The following is a 15,229-nucleotide window of genomic DNA, read 5'->3' as shown; positions in this document are numbered from 1 at the left end:
GAAAGGAATCAGTGACTCAGGCCCAGAGCTCAGCTTCCCTTCATTGAAAGTCACAGCTAGTTCTCCCATTTTTATTCACCATTCTTTTTTTTTTTTCTGAATGTTAAATCATGAAAATATTACAAGCCCTAGCAGAGGAATATAGCAGAACTAACAGACATTATGTAGTTACCCTTTGTATTGTAACCATTGTCCTTTTAAGAGTACAGAGGGTTCCCTTGATAATGGAATGGAACCTTTTTACTCAGGTGTATCAAACAAAGTGCTTCTTTCTAAAGAGAAAACTCCTGGTGAATATGACAAGCTTTTAAAAGCATCACATAAATAGGATTGCTGCTACTGCAGTATTATCTTGGCTAACCAAAACTCTACTACTCAAAATCTCTATTTAATGGATTTTTAAAGGACAAACTATTCCCCATCAGAGAAAAAAAGGACCTGTCATAGGAAAAGCTGCCATCAGCAATTTATATTAAAAAACTATAGCAATACAACAAACAAAAATAATCAACCAAGGTACTTAGGACCAAAACTTGAACTTAATTCAGGACCTTCAGTGTTAGAAACAGAGGCTCTTGGAGGTAGAAGCAACTTGAGAAGTTCAGCCACCTCATTTATAGAAGGAGAAATTAATTCACAGAGAGGCAATTCCAGATGACTGAGGTGAAGCAGTGAAATTAATGGCAAAAGTTTATCTAGAATTCAGGTATCTCTTGACTTCCAGGGCAGTATTCTTTTTCCCATACCTCTTTCAGCTCCCATTCAGCCCATCTCATCTACTTTCTCTCCTCTTCTTCTGAGCCTTATCCATATTTATTTCAAATGTCTACTATGTTTCAGGCATTGAGGTAGACAGCATATTTGTTTTTAATTTTTAAACATTTTTATTTAAAGTTTTGAGTTTCTAATTCAAATCCTCCTTTCCTTTATCCCCTTCCTCCTTCCTGAGATGAAAAGCAATCAGATACAGCAATTATGTAAAACATTTTCATGGAAAATAGCCTGTTTCATACTGTATTCAGTCAATATCATCTTTCTCTCTGGAAGTAGATAGCATACTTCTTCATTAGTCCTTTGGAAAAGCTAAGTCATTCACAATTCTTCATTGAACAATTACTGTGTATACAATGTTATTCTGGTTCTGGTCACTTCATTATGTATCAGTTCACATAATTCTTTTCCATGTTTTTCTTGCTTATCATTTCACATAGTGTAATTATATGCCATTGCAATCATATACTGCAGCTTATTAAGCAATTGGTAGATATCCCTTCGATTTCCAATTCTTAGACACCATTAAAAGAACTACTATACATATTTTTTTGCTTGAGTAGGTCCCTTTCTCTTTTTTGGATGTCTTTGGTATATTAGCATAGTAGTGGTATTCCAGGATCAAAGCTTTATAACCCTTTGGGCTTAATTTCAAATTGCTCTCCAAAATGGTTGGATTAATTCATAGCTTCCATCACTAGTGCATTAGGGTTCCAGTTTTCCCCTACGTCCCCTTCAATATCCCAACATTTTCCTTTTTTTAATCATAATATAACCAGTCTGATAGATGCAAGAAAGCACCTCAGTGTCAGTTAACATTTTTAGATGTATATATAAAATAAGAGTATTTGGGGGAAGAAGATTAGCATCTGGCAAATTTTTAAAAAAGCTCTATGTAGGAGATTCAAGCTGAATCTTAAAAGGAGAGTAGAAAGTGATGAGCTTTTGAATACCAGTCATGGGAGTTATTCGCTCTTAAGCCACAAACTGCAGAGAGTTGAAAAGAGAGTAGTAATTTAGTGTAATAAGTAAGGAAAGGTAGTTTGGGTCCAGGCTTTATAAAGATGAATTTACATTTATTTGTGTGTGTGTGTGTGTGTGTGTGTGTGTGTGTGTGTGTGTGTAGTAGGAGTCATGTTATAGAGAGTGAAAAGAGGAGAATGAGGAGATGACACCAAGGAGATGGGAGATTATAACTGAAATTTAATTCTTTGTGATTGACCAGATAATGTTATACTTGAGAGAAACAGGAAGATTGAAAAGAGGCAGAAGTTTTTGGAAAAGTTGTTTATTTGTGTTTTGAACTATTTAATTTGAAGTGGAATATCTAGTCTGAGATAACTAGCAGGAAAAATGGAGGCATGGAAATTAGGGTAAGGGTTTGTGGAAAGAGAATGAATTCTGTTTTGGAGGCGAGTTGCCTAAGGTTGTGTGCATTAAGTCAGTCCTTTATACTCAGAATTGTCCTTGAAGTGTCTTAAGCACAAAGAAGGAAGAGAAAACTAATTCATCTATATTTCAGGAAGAAAAGGAAGTAGCATTTTGTGCCCCACCCCCCATTTTTGTATTTCAGTTTAATTCAGTATGAAATGTCTACCATTTTTAAGACCTTGTGCTTCATGGTAGCTCTTTTAGAATATGTTGTATGAAAACAATGGGGAATCGGGAGAATCTTTCAATTCTTGGGAAACTACTTGTTCTAGGATCTGATTGACAACAGGGATCATAGGAATTCTTAGGTATTTAGAGCTATTCAGGGACTTTAGAGATAACATTGCTGGTCCTGGTTCCCACCTGGAAAAAGGGAATTGATTATATGTGACCTACCTTACTTATATTAATTTTGTAGAATGTCAATCCTTACAGAAAAGTGAAAAGTGAGGCACGAGAAGGGCAGAAGACTTCACCTGAGTACATTCTGTTTAAGGCAAAGAGGGAACATATTGCCCTATCTCTTATCACTGTGCATGTGTAGTCGCTGATCACTGGGGAATAAGATTGGCATTTCAGTTTTGCTAGGTCCCTCTGTAGAGGAGTTCATTTTAAAAGCATTTTCCTCCTAGAATGTCAAAAAGGAACCTTGAGCAATGCAAAGAGTTCAGACTCCTATGTCTTACTCATGTTTCAAAACAGTATATTTTGTCAGAAAGCAGTAATAGATATGAGAACCTAATGGTTTTCTATTAAAGAGATATAAAACAATACCACTCATCTCACTAATATGGTAATTTTTTTTCCATTAAAGTGTGAGCTTTGACTGGACTACAGAGGGTATAGACATATCCTCTTTTACCTTCCTCTTTATTTTCCCTGAGAAGCAGCATGGATCAAACTGGTCTACACTTCTGAATCAGATTACAGTGTAATTGGGAAATGTTTGACAAACCAAATGAAAATATAATACTACATAGATTATGTTAAATTTGTGGTTTTTAAAGGCAATATGTGACTGAGATCCATTTGTCTTTGAGTTTGATACCATTGGTGTAGGGGATTGAGAGCTGACTTTGAAATTGGAAAGAGTTCAGATACTATGTCTTACTCATACTGGGTACATGTGACTTTGGGCAAGTCTCTTAACTCTTCAGTTCTCTATTCAGCAATAAGTTGAAGAGGAGGTATGAAATTGTACAAATAGAAGTTACCTATTCTGAGAGTTTTCTATAACAACGAAATTAGAGGTCTAATCCCTATGCTTTGTTTCCTACTAGTGTGTGAGTAATAGAGACAAATTGAACTTGTGGGGATTCCTACATAAGGACCATGTCTTTGTTGGTTTCACATAATCATAAATTTATAAATGGAGTCCATCAGTCAACAGGCATTTATTTATTGAAATATTTCATCAAATAATTACATGGAAGATACTTTAGAGATCATCCAGGACAACCTCCTCATTTTACACATGTAAATGTAAATGTACAACTGTACATTTTTAGTAGGTTTCCTAGGGAACAGAAGATTAGTCTAACATCTCCTAGGGACAGTATTCGAGACTGGGGGATAGGAGAGAGTAAAAGGGGAGCAGAGCAGCCTTTGTTTCTTCTTCTTCTTCTTTTTTTTTTTGCAAGGCAATGGGATTAAGTAGCTTGCCCAAGGCCACACAGCTAGGTAATTATTAAGTGTCTGATACTGGATTTGAACCTAGGTACTCCTGACTCCAGGGCTGGTGCTTTATCCACTGTGCCACTTAGCCGCCCCTGTTTCTTCTTCTGGATGTTTATATTCCACCCTTATTTTGAGCAGATCATTGGATCTAGTAGAGGGTGGTAGATGTCCATAGAGGACTAGTTCAGGGGGTCTCCTTTGATCTTCCTTATCATCTTTTCCTTATTAAAAGCTGTAAGAAACTTTGGAGATCATATAGTTCTTATTTCCTAGAGGAAGAAACAATGACCTGGAGTCTCAGTAATATCATCCAATATATTGGTGACAGAATCTCTGCAATTGTTCTCCCCCCCCGCCCCATCCATGCCTTTTTACTCTGCCTTTGTCACAAAAACCTCAAATGACAGATAGTTGGGATAAAACTTCTAGCCAAGATGTTTATGAATTTGAAAACGGTCAGGATTGCCCCCTTCATTATACAAATGAGAATTCCAAGGCCCAGAGAGGTCAAATAATTTAACCCAAGGTCACACAGTTAAAGTTAAAAGTGTGATTGAAATGGAGAATAGTCAATAGTCAAGGTATGTTTGGGGTGGAGAATGGTTGATATTGGGGTTTGTGATCTTGCCTTAGGGGAATAGCCTTTAGGTTCGAAGTAAAGAATCAATTAAGAAGTACTTATTAAAGGACTAATATGGGTTAGGTTTTGTGGTAGCTATTAATAATATAAACATAAAAAAATAAAATAGCCTCCTTTCTCAACAAGCTTATATTCTATTGGATTGTTCATATTTGGAGGTATGGCATGGGTGGATAGTGAATAGCTATTGTTTGGTGCTAGAGCAGCTATGTGGTGCAGTGGATAGAGCATTTGCTCTGAAGTCAGGAGGACTTGAATTTATATTTGGTCTCAGATATTTGACACTTACTAGCTGTGTGACTATTGTATTTTTCAATCCTGAGTGAGGAGAATTACCTTTTCCCCTTCTTTTTTTTAATCCAGGTCTCATCTAGGTTTTATCTAGGTCGTGTGGCCAGTCTTCCATGAGATACTTTATTTATTTATTTATCACGTACTTTCTAAATTCTGTCTTTTCTTGTTATCTTGAGATATCCGCTTGGTGAGGAAGTGCTGACGGTTGTTGGATCTAATTTTTGAGATTCTTTTCTCGTCTTCCTATCCATTCAGTTGCCAAGTCCTGTTGTTTGTACCTCTACAGTATCTCTAATATATGCTATTCTCTCTGATATGACTACAACCCTGATTTAAACTCACTTCATGGCTGGACTATTTCAGTAGACTGCTGGTTGGTCTCTGTCTCAGATCTCTCCCCAGTCTCTCCTACACTTAATTAACCATTTGATCTTTCTAACATATAGATCCTACCATGTTATCCCTTGAATTCAAGGGTACTAACTAATAATAATTCCATTATATAATCTAAAATCCCTAGTTTGGCTTTTAAAGCCCTTCAAGACTTGGTATCAGTCTACTTTTGCAATCTTATAACTGAAAGTATCCCTTTCTACCTCCAATCCCCAACATAACTGTGTTATCCAATGATGCCATCCTTCTTACTGGTCCTTGCACTTGACTCATTCCTTGGCATTTTTCATGCATTGTTCCCTGGGCCTAGAACTCTGCTCTTACTTGTCCCTGTCTCTTGGTTTCCTTAAGGCCCACATTCTACAAGAATGCTTCCCTAGGGCCCCTTCATTCTAGTGTATACTTAGGACCTCACTGCCTGTCCCTGCTTGCCAGCTCCTCCAGAGCAGAGGCAGCTTTTTGACTTCCCTTGTACTCCTATCACTTAAGGTGGTGTTTGATACAGCGTAGCCTCTCCATCAATGCTTATGGATTGATTGATTGACTTTGTACCAGGTCTCAAGCTGGGCATGGAGCGGGATGCTTACGTCATGATTGCTGAGAAGGGAGAGAAGCTCTACCATATGATGATGAGTAAGAAGGTCAACCTCATCAAAGATCGGAGGAGGAAGCTGAGCACTGTCCCCAAATGCTTCCTTGGCAAGTAAGTCCCCAGTCTGTTATGACACTACTCTGCCTCTCATCTCTCCTGGCCCCATACTCTTCACTCTTTGAGGCAGCACCTGTAATCTTCTTGGCACTGGCAGGCATGTATCCCTTTAGGAATAGCATCCTCATAGAGCTGCCTCCAGAAATCAAATGGTTTTCTTAGGATTTAGCGGATTATAGACACAATCTGGTCTGCCCCTTGTATTTAACAAAAGAGTCAACAAAAATTTTAACTTGCCTAAAGTTACCAGGCTAGTTAATGGCAGATCCCAAATTCAAACCTGCTTCTTCTAACACAATCTTCAGTGCTTTTGTCCTTTATATGATACTACTTTTCAAGAAATATGTTAACCCTTCATGTTATGTCTCCTTAATATCATGCCACCTTTCAAGAATCGTGTTAGCCCTTCATGTTAGGTCTCTTCTTTATCATACTACCTTTCAAGAAATGTGTTAACCCTTCATGTTATGTCTCCTCCATATCATACTACCTTTCAAGAAATGGGTTAGCTTTTCATGCTATATCTCCTCTATATCAGGGCAGTCTAAAAATGTAGCTCTCCTGTAGATTTACTAAATGTTTTAGTAAATGAAGCTGAGCTACTACAGAGCTCTCGCCAAAATGGCAAGTCAAAATATATTGTCACTTGTTTCAGTAAAAACTTTTAAAAGTAAAGTTGGAGAGCTTTGCTCTACATCATGCTACCTTTCAAGAAATGTGTTAATCCTTCATCCTATATCTAGGTAGGGGTGTAGTAGAAGGAGCCTTGGATTGGGAATGGGGTGACTTGGAGTTATATCCTACCTTACTCTGTTTTTGCCAGGTGACTTTGGATGACTCACTTCCTAAGTCAGTTTACCCATCTAAGAAGATGAAAGGGTTTGAACTAGGTGCTTTCTAAGGCTCTTTCTAAGTCTAATGTTTTATGAGTCTATGGTTATCATACCTTGTATATACAGATATGCAATCTGCCCTTGAGGAGACCATTGTCTAATTGACCAGACAAAGCATATCCCAAACACCTCCCAAGTAGTCTGAGAGTCTGAGACCTGACCTCAGTTGTAGATTTTCACTGCCATTAGAGGTCACAGAAGAAAGTGATCACTTTCTGCTGGGACAATCAGGGTAGGTTTTTTAGGGTTCAGCTATAAACCCTAGTCCTGATCATTGTCCACTGCAAATACATCCCCCATGCTGACTATTTTCCATCCCATTTATACCGTAAAGTGGAGGGAGCTGTATGAGTTATTGGGGAAACTCCTTAAGACATTGAGATTTGAACTAGACCTAAAAGGATAGCTTGAGTTTTGATGGGAATGAAGGTGGGATTTTCTGAATGACAGAGCTGGTGAGGAGGAGAGAACAGTGATATAATGGAAAAGAGGATGGATTTGGAACAAAGAGCTTGCATTTGAATCCCAAATCTACTTCTTTTCAAAAGACCTCAGGTTCAGATCCTCTAAAGCATGCTGAGATAATGGTGACTAGAACAGGTTAGTTGATAATGTGATTTTTGTTTTCTGGTTATAGTGGCTAAATGAATTGCTGGGGTATTTCTCTTGGGTTAACATGATCACCAGGGCCACCCTCTTCTTCTTTAGGGGAAAGCTTAAACCAGTTTCCCACGTTAGAATGAACCTCAGAGGTTATTTAGATAGTCTTTCTGTTTAGGAATGCTCTCTACAGTGTTCCTGACCAGGGATCATTTAAATGTTTCATTAAGACCTCTTGGGATGGCAAACCCCTTGCCTCACTCCCACCTATTTATTCCATTTTTGCAGAACTCTGCTTGTTAGGAAGTTTTTCCTTATTTGCCACTTGACTCATCAAATGAACGCCTGTTCCTTAGTCTGGACTGAAGGACTTGTCACAAGGTCAGACAGAAACATTAGCCATGTGATAGACTGGCCAGTGCCAGGCTCATATAGTCAACAGTGGAGAAGTTTTCCCCTCCACCCTCTGCTGGACCTGGGGCCTGTGAGTGATCCCAGACCTTGGCACAGAATGGGGCAATGTGGGGGCAGCTGTCTCCGGTTCCCTTATGTGGGTGAGAAACATCTGTTGTTCTTTGTAGCTAGCTGCAAAAAATTTCTCTCCCCCCTGTTTTCTTGGACCTTAAGAAACTACCAGGGGGACTGATGCTGGGTGTGGGCAGGAAGCCCTAGAGCAATTCATGTTTCCCATGGGGTTCCTCCCCAGGAACAGAGTAATTTTTATCTCTCCCACTCCCCTTCCCTTCCCAAGTCTGGTCTGCCCCTCAAACACATTCACCTACCTAGAGATGGATGAGTCAGGCACTCTGCTTGAGCAAAACATTGAAAAGCTAAAAATATTTCCAGCCCCAGTGGAGGGAGACTGGAATGCTACTTTTGATAGGCAGCAAACCCCTTTTGATTTGGCAGCATGGCTGGGCTTTATTGGACCCAGATTTCTTGGAGACTGTTTGGCTCTTAGCTATTCCTTTTGTTCCTGGTCCCAAGAGTAACATATTTCTGATGTAAGCCTTGGGAAAGCTCATAGATGGGCTGGGGCCTGTGGAGTTCTGATAGGGGCCCCATCCCACCTAGAAAATTGACAGTAATTATGGAGATGAAGCATCTACTCGAGGAAGCCATCCCTATTCCTTGGCTCAGCTATCTCTTGATTCTTCCTAGAATTGTCCCACTAGATTGAGCACAATTCATTCTCTTTCTTAAACTTGCAGTTTGAGCCAGATTTTGAAATCTTAGAATTTGAGACTAATAGAATTTCAGACTCAAAAGAATTGTAGATTTATTCAGAGAAGTATAGTACATCAGGTTTGGACCTATGTGACCTTGAACAAGACACTTTGTCCCTGGACTGTAATATAATGAGCAAGTTGGATTGTATTGCAACTTCAGGTCTTGATTGATGTGGTCTGTGATCCCAAGTTTCCAGCTTTAAATCTCAGATCTTTTGACTATAAGTTTATCCCAGATTCTCTTAGTCTCTTAAATTCCTAGAGACTTAGAATATTAGAACTGGGAATTTTAAAACAACCTTTAGCCTAACTCCTTACTCCAAGAATCCTCAAAACCCACCTTCTCTAAGAAGACTTCCTGAGTGAACTTGTCCTGACACCAGTCCATGTTCCTCTATGTTCCCTCCATTCTCTTCTGGCTCATACTTACTTACATGTTGCTTTGTAAATGTCCTTCAGTGACTTTCCTTTATGGGTATTTGAGTATCTGTGTAAGCATTTTTAGGAACTTTGTCAACTCTGACTTTTTTGTAAGCTCATAGCAGAGAACAATAAGGTATATAGCACAGTGGATAGAATGTTGGTCCTGGAGTGAGGAAAACCTGATTGCAAATCCTGCCATAGACATTTAGTAGTCATTGATCCTAGACAAGTCCCACTTTCTTCATCTGTAAAATGGGATATTCATAGCATCTCTACTTTTCAGAGGCTTGTTGTGAGGTTCAGATGATCCAATATATAAAATTCTTTGCAGTTCTTAAAATACAAGTTCTTATTATTACTATTTCCCTGTGGGTAACCCATTTGCTGATTCTCATATCATCATGGAGTATTAGAACATGTAGGGATCTCAGAATGTATGATGTCAGAGCCAGAAGTCACCCTAGAGATCATTGAATATAGTCTTTGATTCTACAAATGAAGAAACTGAGGTCCACAGTGAAGTCCTGACTTGAGTCAGAGTCAGTCAATGAGTCCATATCAGAGCTGGGACAAGAATCCAAGTTCAGGACTCTTATTTCCCCTACCATATTGCCTCCAGATCAGGGAACAAGAAAAACACTCTTGGCTCTAAACTGAATTAATGATTGGTATTTACTAAGCACTTTTCAAAGCTTCCAGGCACAATGCAGATAGAACAGGGTAGTGGACCCAAAGTGTTGTTTTTGGCTTTTAACTCACAAGATGATGAGTAGAGTCGTAAGAGAGTCACTTGACATTACTTTCAAGCAGTAAAAAAAAAAAATGGCAGCATTGACTTGGCCTTTCTGCCATCCTATTCCCCTCCCTCCCAACCCCCCATTCCCTCTTGCTTGAGGAATAGCAATTTTGTTATGAATGGCCTGGCAGGGGAGGCTATAAGAAGGTGACCTTGGAGACAAAAATAATAGCAAAAATGCTAAATAGTTAGCATTTATATATTGATTTAAAATTAACAAAATGTGGTACAAATTTTACCCCTGATTTTTTTCATGGTAACTCTCTTAGGTAGGTGCTGTTATCACCTCCATTTTATAGGAAAGGGAACTGAGACAGAGTTGAAGTGACTGACCTAGAGTCACATAGTCAGTAAGTATCTGAGGCTGGTTTTGTACTTAGGTCTTCCTGATTCCCATGGCTAGCCCTTGCTCTCTGTGTGATTAGCTGACTGGGGTATAGGGGTGGATGATATATGAAGCATGATCTGAGACTGACTAGATTTGGTGGGCCATGTGTAGTTGTACTGTCTGACTTTATATGCAGGAAAGCAGCAGTGGCCCTATGATATAGTTTTTAGGAGATCCTTTGGACCAGAGTGTATTAGGATAGGGTGAATAGTAAAGAGTTGGTTGGAGGAGATGATTGGCTGGGTTGTGAAAATAGCTCTGCTATACATTTCCTTTAGGTGGTAGGAGATTTTTCTCTCTTTTCCCTCACTCCAAACAGATGGTAGTGTACCAGATGATAATAGGGGCCAAGTGGTACTTTGTTTTATATTTGTCCTGAAATTCTGGTCATATGGATAGTTGAATTGATTCAACAGATCTGTCTTCATCCTGCAGTGAATTTGTTTCTTGGCTCATTGAGATTGGAGAGATAAGCAAAACGGAGGAAGGGGTCAACTTGGGCCAAGCCCTGCTGGAGAATGGGATCATCCATCATGGTGAGTACATGGGGCACAATGGGATTTCTTATTAGTTTCTAGCTAGGATTGGACCCTGATTCTAATGATTCCCATTGATTCTGTTATTCTATAAGCCTGAAGGGTACTTACTCCCTTCTCTTCCATCTTTCTATTATGCTAATCAGCCATCTTCCAATAAGATATAGAAGTCACCCAGTTAGGAGAGGCTTGGATAAATGTATAAAGAATAATACAGATCTAAACCATTCTCACATGTGTAGAAATCCTCAATAGGCCAGGTTATGATAATGGTATGTCAGGAGGCTCCTTCTCCTATAGGATTTAAACAAATTTTTGTACTCAGATTTCTAGATTCTTGGTTCCTCTTGGACATTCAAAGAGCATGAAGAAATGATGTAGGTAGGAGATGGAGAGATGGAGGGGATTCTGCGTACCATGTGTCTTTCAAATTGAAGGAGATAATGGTTGTTAAGTATTATACAAAATGAAAACCACTATATAAATGTCAGTTATTGTGATTATGGTTCTTATTTCTTCTTCCCCAAATGCCAGGTACTTGGTAAGTATATAGGATTTTTATAGGATTTCTGGATATATCAGACACAATTTTTTTTTTAGGTAAGGCAATGGGGTTAAGTGACTTGTCCAAGGTCACACAGCTAGGTAATTATTAAGTGTCTGAGGCTGGATTTGAACTCAGGTCCTCCTGACTCCAGGGCCGGTGTTCTTTCCACTGTTGTCACCTAGCTGCCCAACACATTTTTTTAATGCAGCATTTTGATCCTCTCTTTTGGGAGAAGAGGATATACAGTGGTTATTTCAAGTCCTCTGAAAATGCCCCTTAACTTTTTCTGAGTCATAGATGTCTTTGGCAGTCTGGTAAAGTCTCTTGACCCTTTCTTAAAAGAATATTTCTAGTCATATAAAATTAAACAACTTTGGTTGGAAAGGAAACCAATTATCAAAATGATTTTAAAAAGGTTTGCAGACTTCTGCTTACTCTTGGGGAAGGTGCTGATTATAAAGAAATTATAAAGAAATCTTTCTTTGAGGGAATTTGAAGTGGACAGTTGTCTGGCTATTTACAGAGAAAGCTTGGTTTGAGTCCATAGCCCTGACAATAATGTATTGTCATGAACATGTCATTTTACCACAGTTTTCTCATGTAAAATGAAGTTAATAATATTTGTATTTCAAATCCCATCTCTATTACTATATTAATATTACTATATGACCTTGAGAAAGCTTCCCTTCCTCTGTTTCTCATTTTTCTTTTCTGAAAATTGAAAGGAACTTAATGATCTTCAAATGTCCCTTTTAGCTCTCCATCAGTCTTCCTCATGGGGTTCTATTCATAGAAGTCAGAAATAGATGGGCCCTTTGGAGATCAGCTAGTGCAGTCTACTTGTAAAGAGAAGACTTTGTTGGCCTTGAGATTCTGTAGAAATACGAGTTGTTATTATTAGACTCTTAGAATTTTAGAATCACAGAATCATAAATGTCTTCTTTGGCCTCTTTTTGACTGAAACCTTTCTTTCAACTTTTAAGGGGATTTCTCTGGTGACTAATGGAACTTTGCTTTCTCACAGGTCCTTGATCTTTAATTAAATTTCAGGAAAACCCTGTTGAGTCCAGTGCTAATGTTGGGAGAACTGTTCTCTCTAGAGATTTTTGTTTTTCAATATTATCTGACCCTTTGTGACCCTATATGGGGTTTTTTCTTGACAAAGATATTGAACTAGTTTGCCATTTCCCTCCGCAGTCCATTTTATAGAGGTGAAAACTGAGGCAAATGGTGTTAAGTTACTTGCTTAGGATCACACAGCTAGTAAGTGTTTCAGATCAGTTTTTTTTAAGTTGTTTTTTTTTTTTTTTTGCAAGGCAATAGGGTTAAGTGACTTGCCGAAGCTAGGTAATTAAGCGTCTGAGGCAGATTTTGAATTCAGGCCCTCCTGACTCCAGTGCTGAATCCACTGCACCACCTAGCTGCTCCTATCAGACCAGTTTTGACCTTAGGTCTTCTTGACTCCAGACCAGGAGCTCTATCCACTGTACTCCCAACTGTCCCCTGTCAATGTTATTGTTATTCACATGCACAAAGTTATGAGTGTACCTCATAGTTGCATGCATTAGATAATTCAAACCGCTAAAGGAGTTTATAATATCACAGATTAGGACATGGGACAAAATGTCAGAGATGGAAATAACTTTAGGATGTCACAAGTTGAAGAGACCTTAGAACAAAGAACACAGAGAGAGAGGTGTCTTTTAAAATAGTGATGTCTCAGACACTGGATAATTACCTAGCTGTGTGGCCTTGGGCAAGCCACTTAACCCCATTTGCTTTGCAACCCCCCCCCCCCCAAAATAAAATAAAATAAAAAATAGTGATATCGAGGCCACTCAACCATATATAAGAATCCCTGGTCACATTGACTTTTAAGCAATGCATATATATATATATATATTTATTTTTATTATATATTTATATAAACAAGCAAGGCTGTTTGTTTTCTACCTCTTTCAGAAGTAATCTAATCCAGTCCTCTCATGATAGATTAAGAAATGGTGGTCCAGTGAGTTAACCTTGTGCTACAGAGTCACATGAATAGTTGATAGGTGGCAGATTATGAGATTACATAAAACCATGACCTTTTAACTCAGTTCTGGGTGTTTCCACCATGCCCTGGACTGCCTTAATGATGGGGGGAAGTTCCCTTTTTGGCCTCATGCCTCAGTCAGCTATGTCATTTTCCCAAACACTCCCCCATCATCTATCAGGTTCCCAGAAGCAGTCTTTGAAAATCTGCCCTCATGATGGATGCCAGGTTCCAGCCTATTGGTTATCTGAATTCTCAGTGTGCTTTGGTTGTTTCCTGCTTCCATCTTCTCTAGCAAAGGTCAGGATTGGCATATTTAGAAAAGGGACCTTATTTATGGCACTAATGTTGTGGATTTGAATCCCAAACAAGATGACTGCCCTATCCTAGGATGATTATTGTCTGCTTTAGTTGTTTAATATTTTAAAATATGGATTATGACTTTTTTCATTGGTTAATATGGGTCATTGTTAATATAGTTCAATAAGATTGAAGAGGAGTCACTTTTCTATAGACTGAATGAGGAGCAGATTAGACTGAGAAAATTCTGTTATTTCTCCTGGAAGCAACAATGACTGACATAGTTTGGGCTTCTTAGGATTCAATAGTTTCTTGTGTTCTAGTTTCAGATAAGCATCAGTTTAAGAATGAACAAGTGATGTACAGGTTCCGGTATGACGATGGTACATATAAACCAAGAAGTGAGCTGGAGGACATCATGTCTAAGGTACTGAATGGCTTCTGGTGCTCAGCAGAATGGGTTCCTTGGCAGCTTTTGTTGAATGGGGTGCTTCCTTCCAGCTCTCCTGGGTCTTCATGCTTACCTCTAGCAAGTCATAGGGCTCCTCATTTTCCCTCTGTCTTTAGTAAGTAGGATATTTCTTCCCAAAGCAGAAACTGTACAGAAGACAGGATTTCAAATTACCCTTTAAGTAAATCAAAATTTCCTTCCAAACTTCTTCCAGTGTATCAGATTCCTAGAAAGACTCATTTATTGAAGATGTTACCAAGTCACTTTGAATATAGATCCTATGGTGTCTTTTTTGTTTCTACCTCTTGGATATCAGTAAAATTTGATTTTAGTACTGCTAACTCCCTGACCTTTAACCATTCTCCCATCCCAAATCACACATGGATAGCCTATAATGACCTTTCCAGGACAGTTTTCTGTGCTCTCTCCCTTTTCTTTCTTTTTTTTTTTGGCAAGGTACTGAAGTTAAATGACTTACCCAAGGTCACACAGCTAGGTAATTTTTAAGTTTCTGAGGCCAGATTTGAACTCAGATACTCCTGACTCCAGGACCAGTGCTGTATCCACTATGCCTCCTAGCTGTCCCCTCTCTTTCCCTTTTTTTTAAGGTTTTTGCAAGGCAAGTGGGGTTAAGTGGCTTGCTCAAGGCCACACAGCTAGGTAATTATTAAGTGTCTGAGACTGGATTTGAACCCAGGTACTCCTGACTCCAAGGCTGGTGCTCTATCCACTTCACCACCTAGCTGCCCCATAGCTACCTTTTCAGATTAATCTATTCAGGCCCCAAAGTCAAGTATTTAGCCCCACAGGAATTTCATCCAACTTTCCAGTATACTTAATTTGTGGAATGGAGATAAAGAGAGCAGTTAGACACTGTCTCTGACCTTGTGGCCTTTACTGTTCAATAGAGGAGAAAAGATAAAACTATGACTCAGGGTAGGAAAGGCAAATATATAAGAAAGGGACAAATGGAATATGATAGGTGACCGGAAGCAAACACTCCATTTCAGAATGACTTCCTGCTGCACTCGCTTTCCCCCTTGGACTTCCTTGCTGTTATTCAGAATGTGTTCAGTGATGCCAGACTCATTTCAGCATTCACTGAGTAGAAGAGAA

The 15,229-nt window shown here is 38.9% G+C and overlaps 1 protein-coding gene across 1 annotated transcript in view; it reads left to right on the top strand.

The window, feature by feature from the left end:
• PREX1 (phosphatidylinositol-3,4,5-trisphosphate dependent Rac exchange factor 1) overlaps positions 1–15,229 on the top strand; it is a 236,744-nt gene that overhangs the window by 146,425 nt on the left and 75,090 nt on the right. Inside the window, exons 10-12 of the mRNA XM_074210196.1 lie at positions 5,762–5,909; positions 10,680–10,780; positions 13,986–14,089. Coding sequence (XP_074066297.1) covers positions 5,762–5,909; positions 10,680–10,780; positions 13,986–14,089 — 353 coding nt within the window. The remainder of the gene's footprint in view (positions 1–5,761; positions 5,910–10,679; positions 10,781–13,985; positions 14,090–15,229) is intronic.

The sequence above is a fragment of the Macrotis lagotis genome, chromosome 1 (genome assembly GCF_037893015.1).
Source record: "Macrotis lagotis isolate mMagLag1 chromosome 1, bilby.v1.9.chrom.fasta, whole genome shotgun sequence".
Lineage (NCBI taxonomy): Eukaryota > Metazoa > Chordata > Mammalia > Peramelemorphia > Peramelidae > Macrotis > Macrotis lagotis.
The sequence above is the reverse complement of the archived record's forward strand: the minus strand, read 5'-3'. Positions and strand labels throughout refer to the sequence as shown.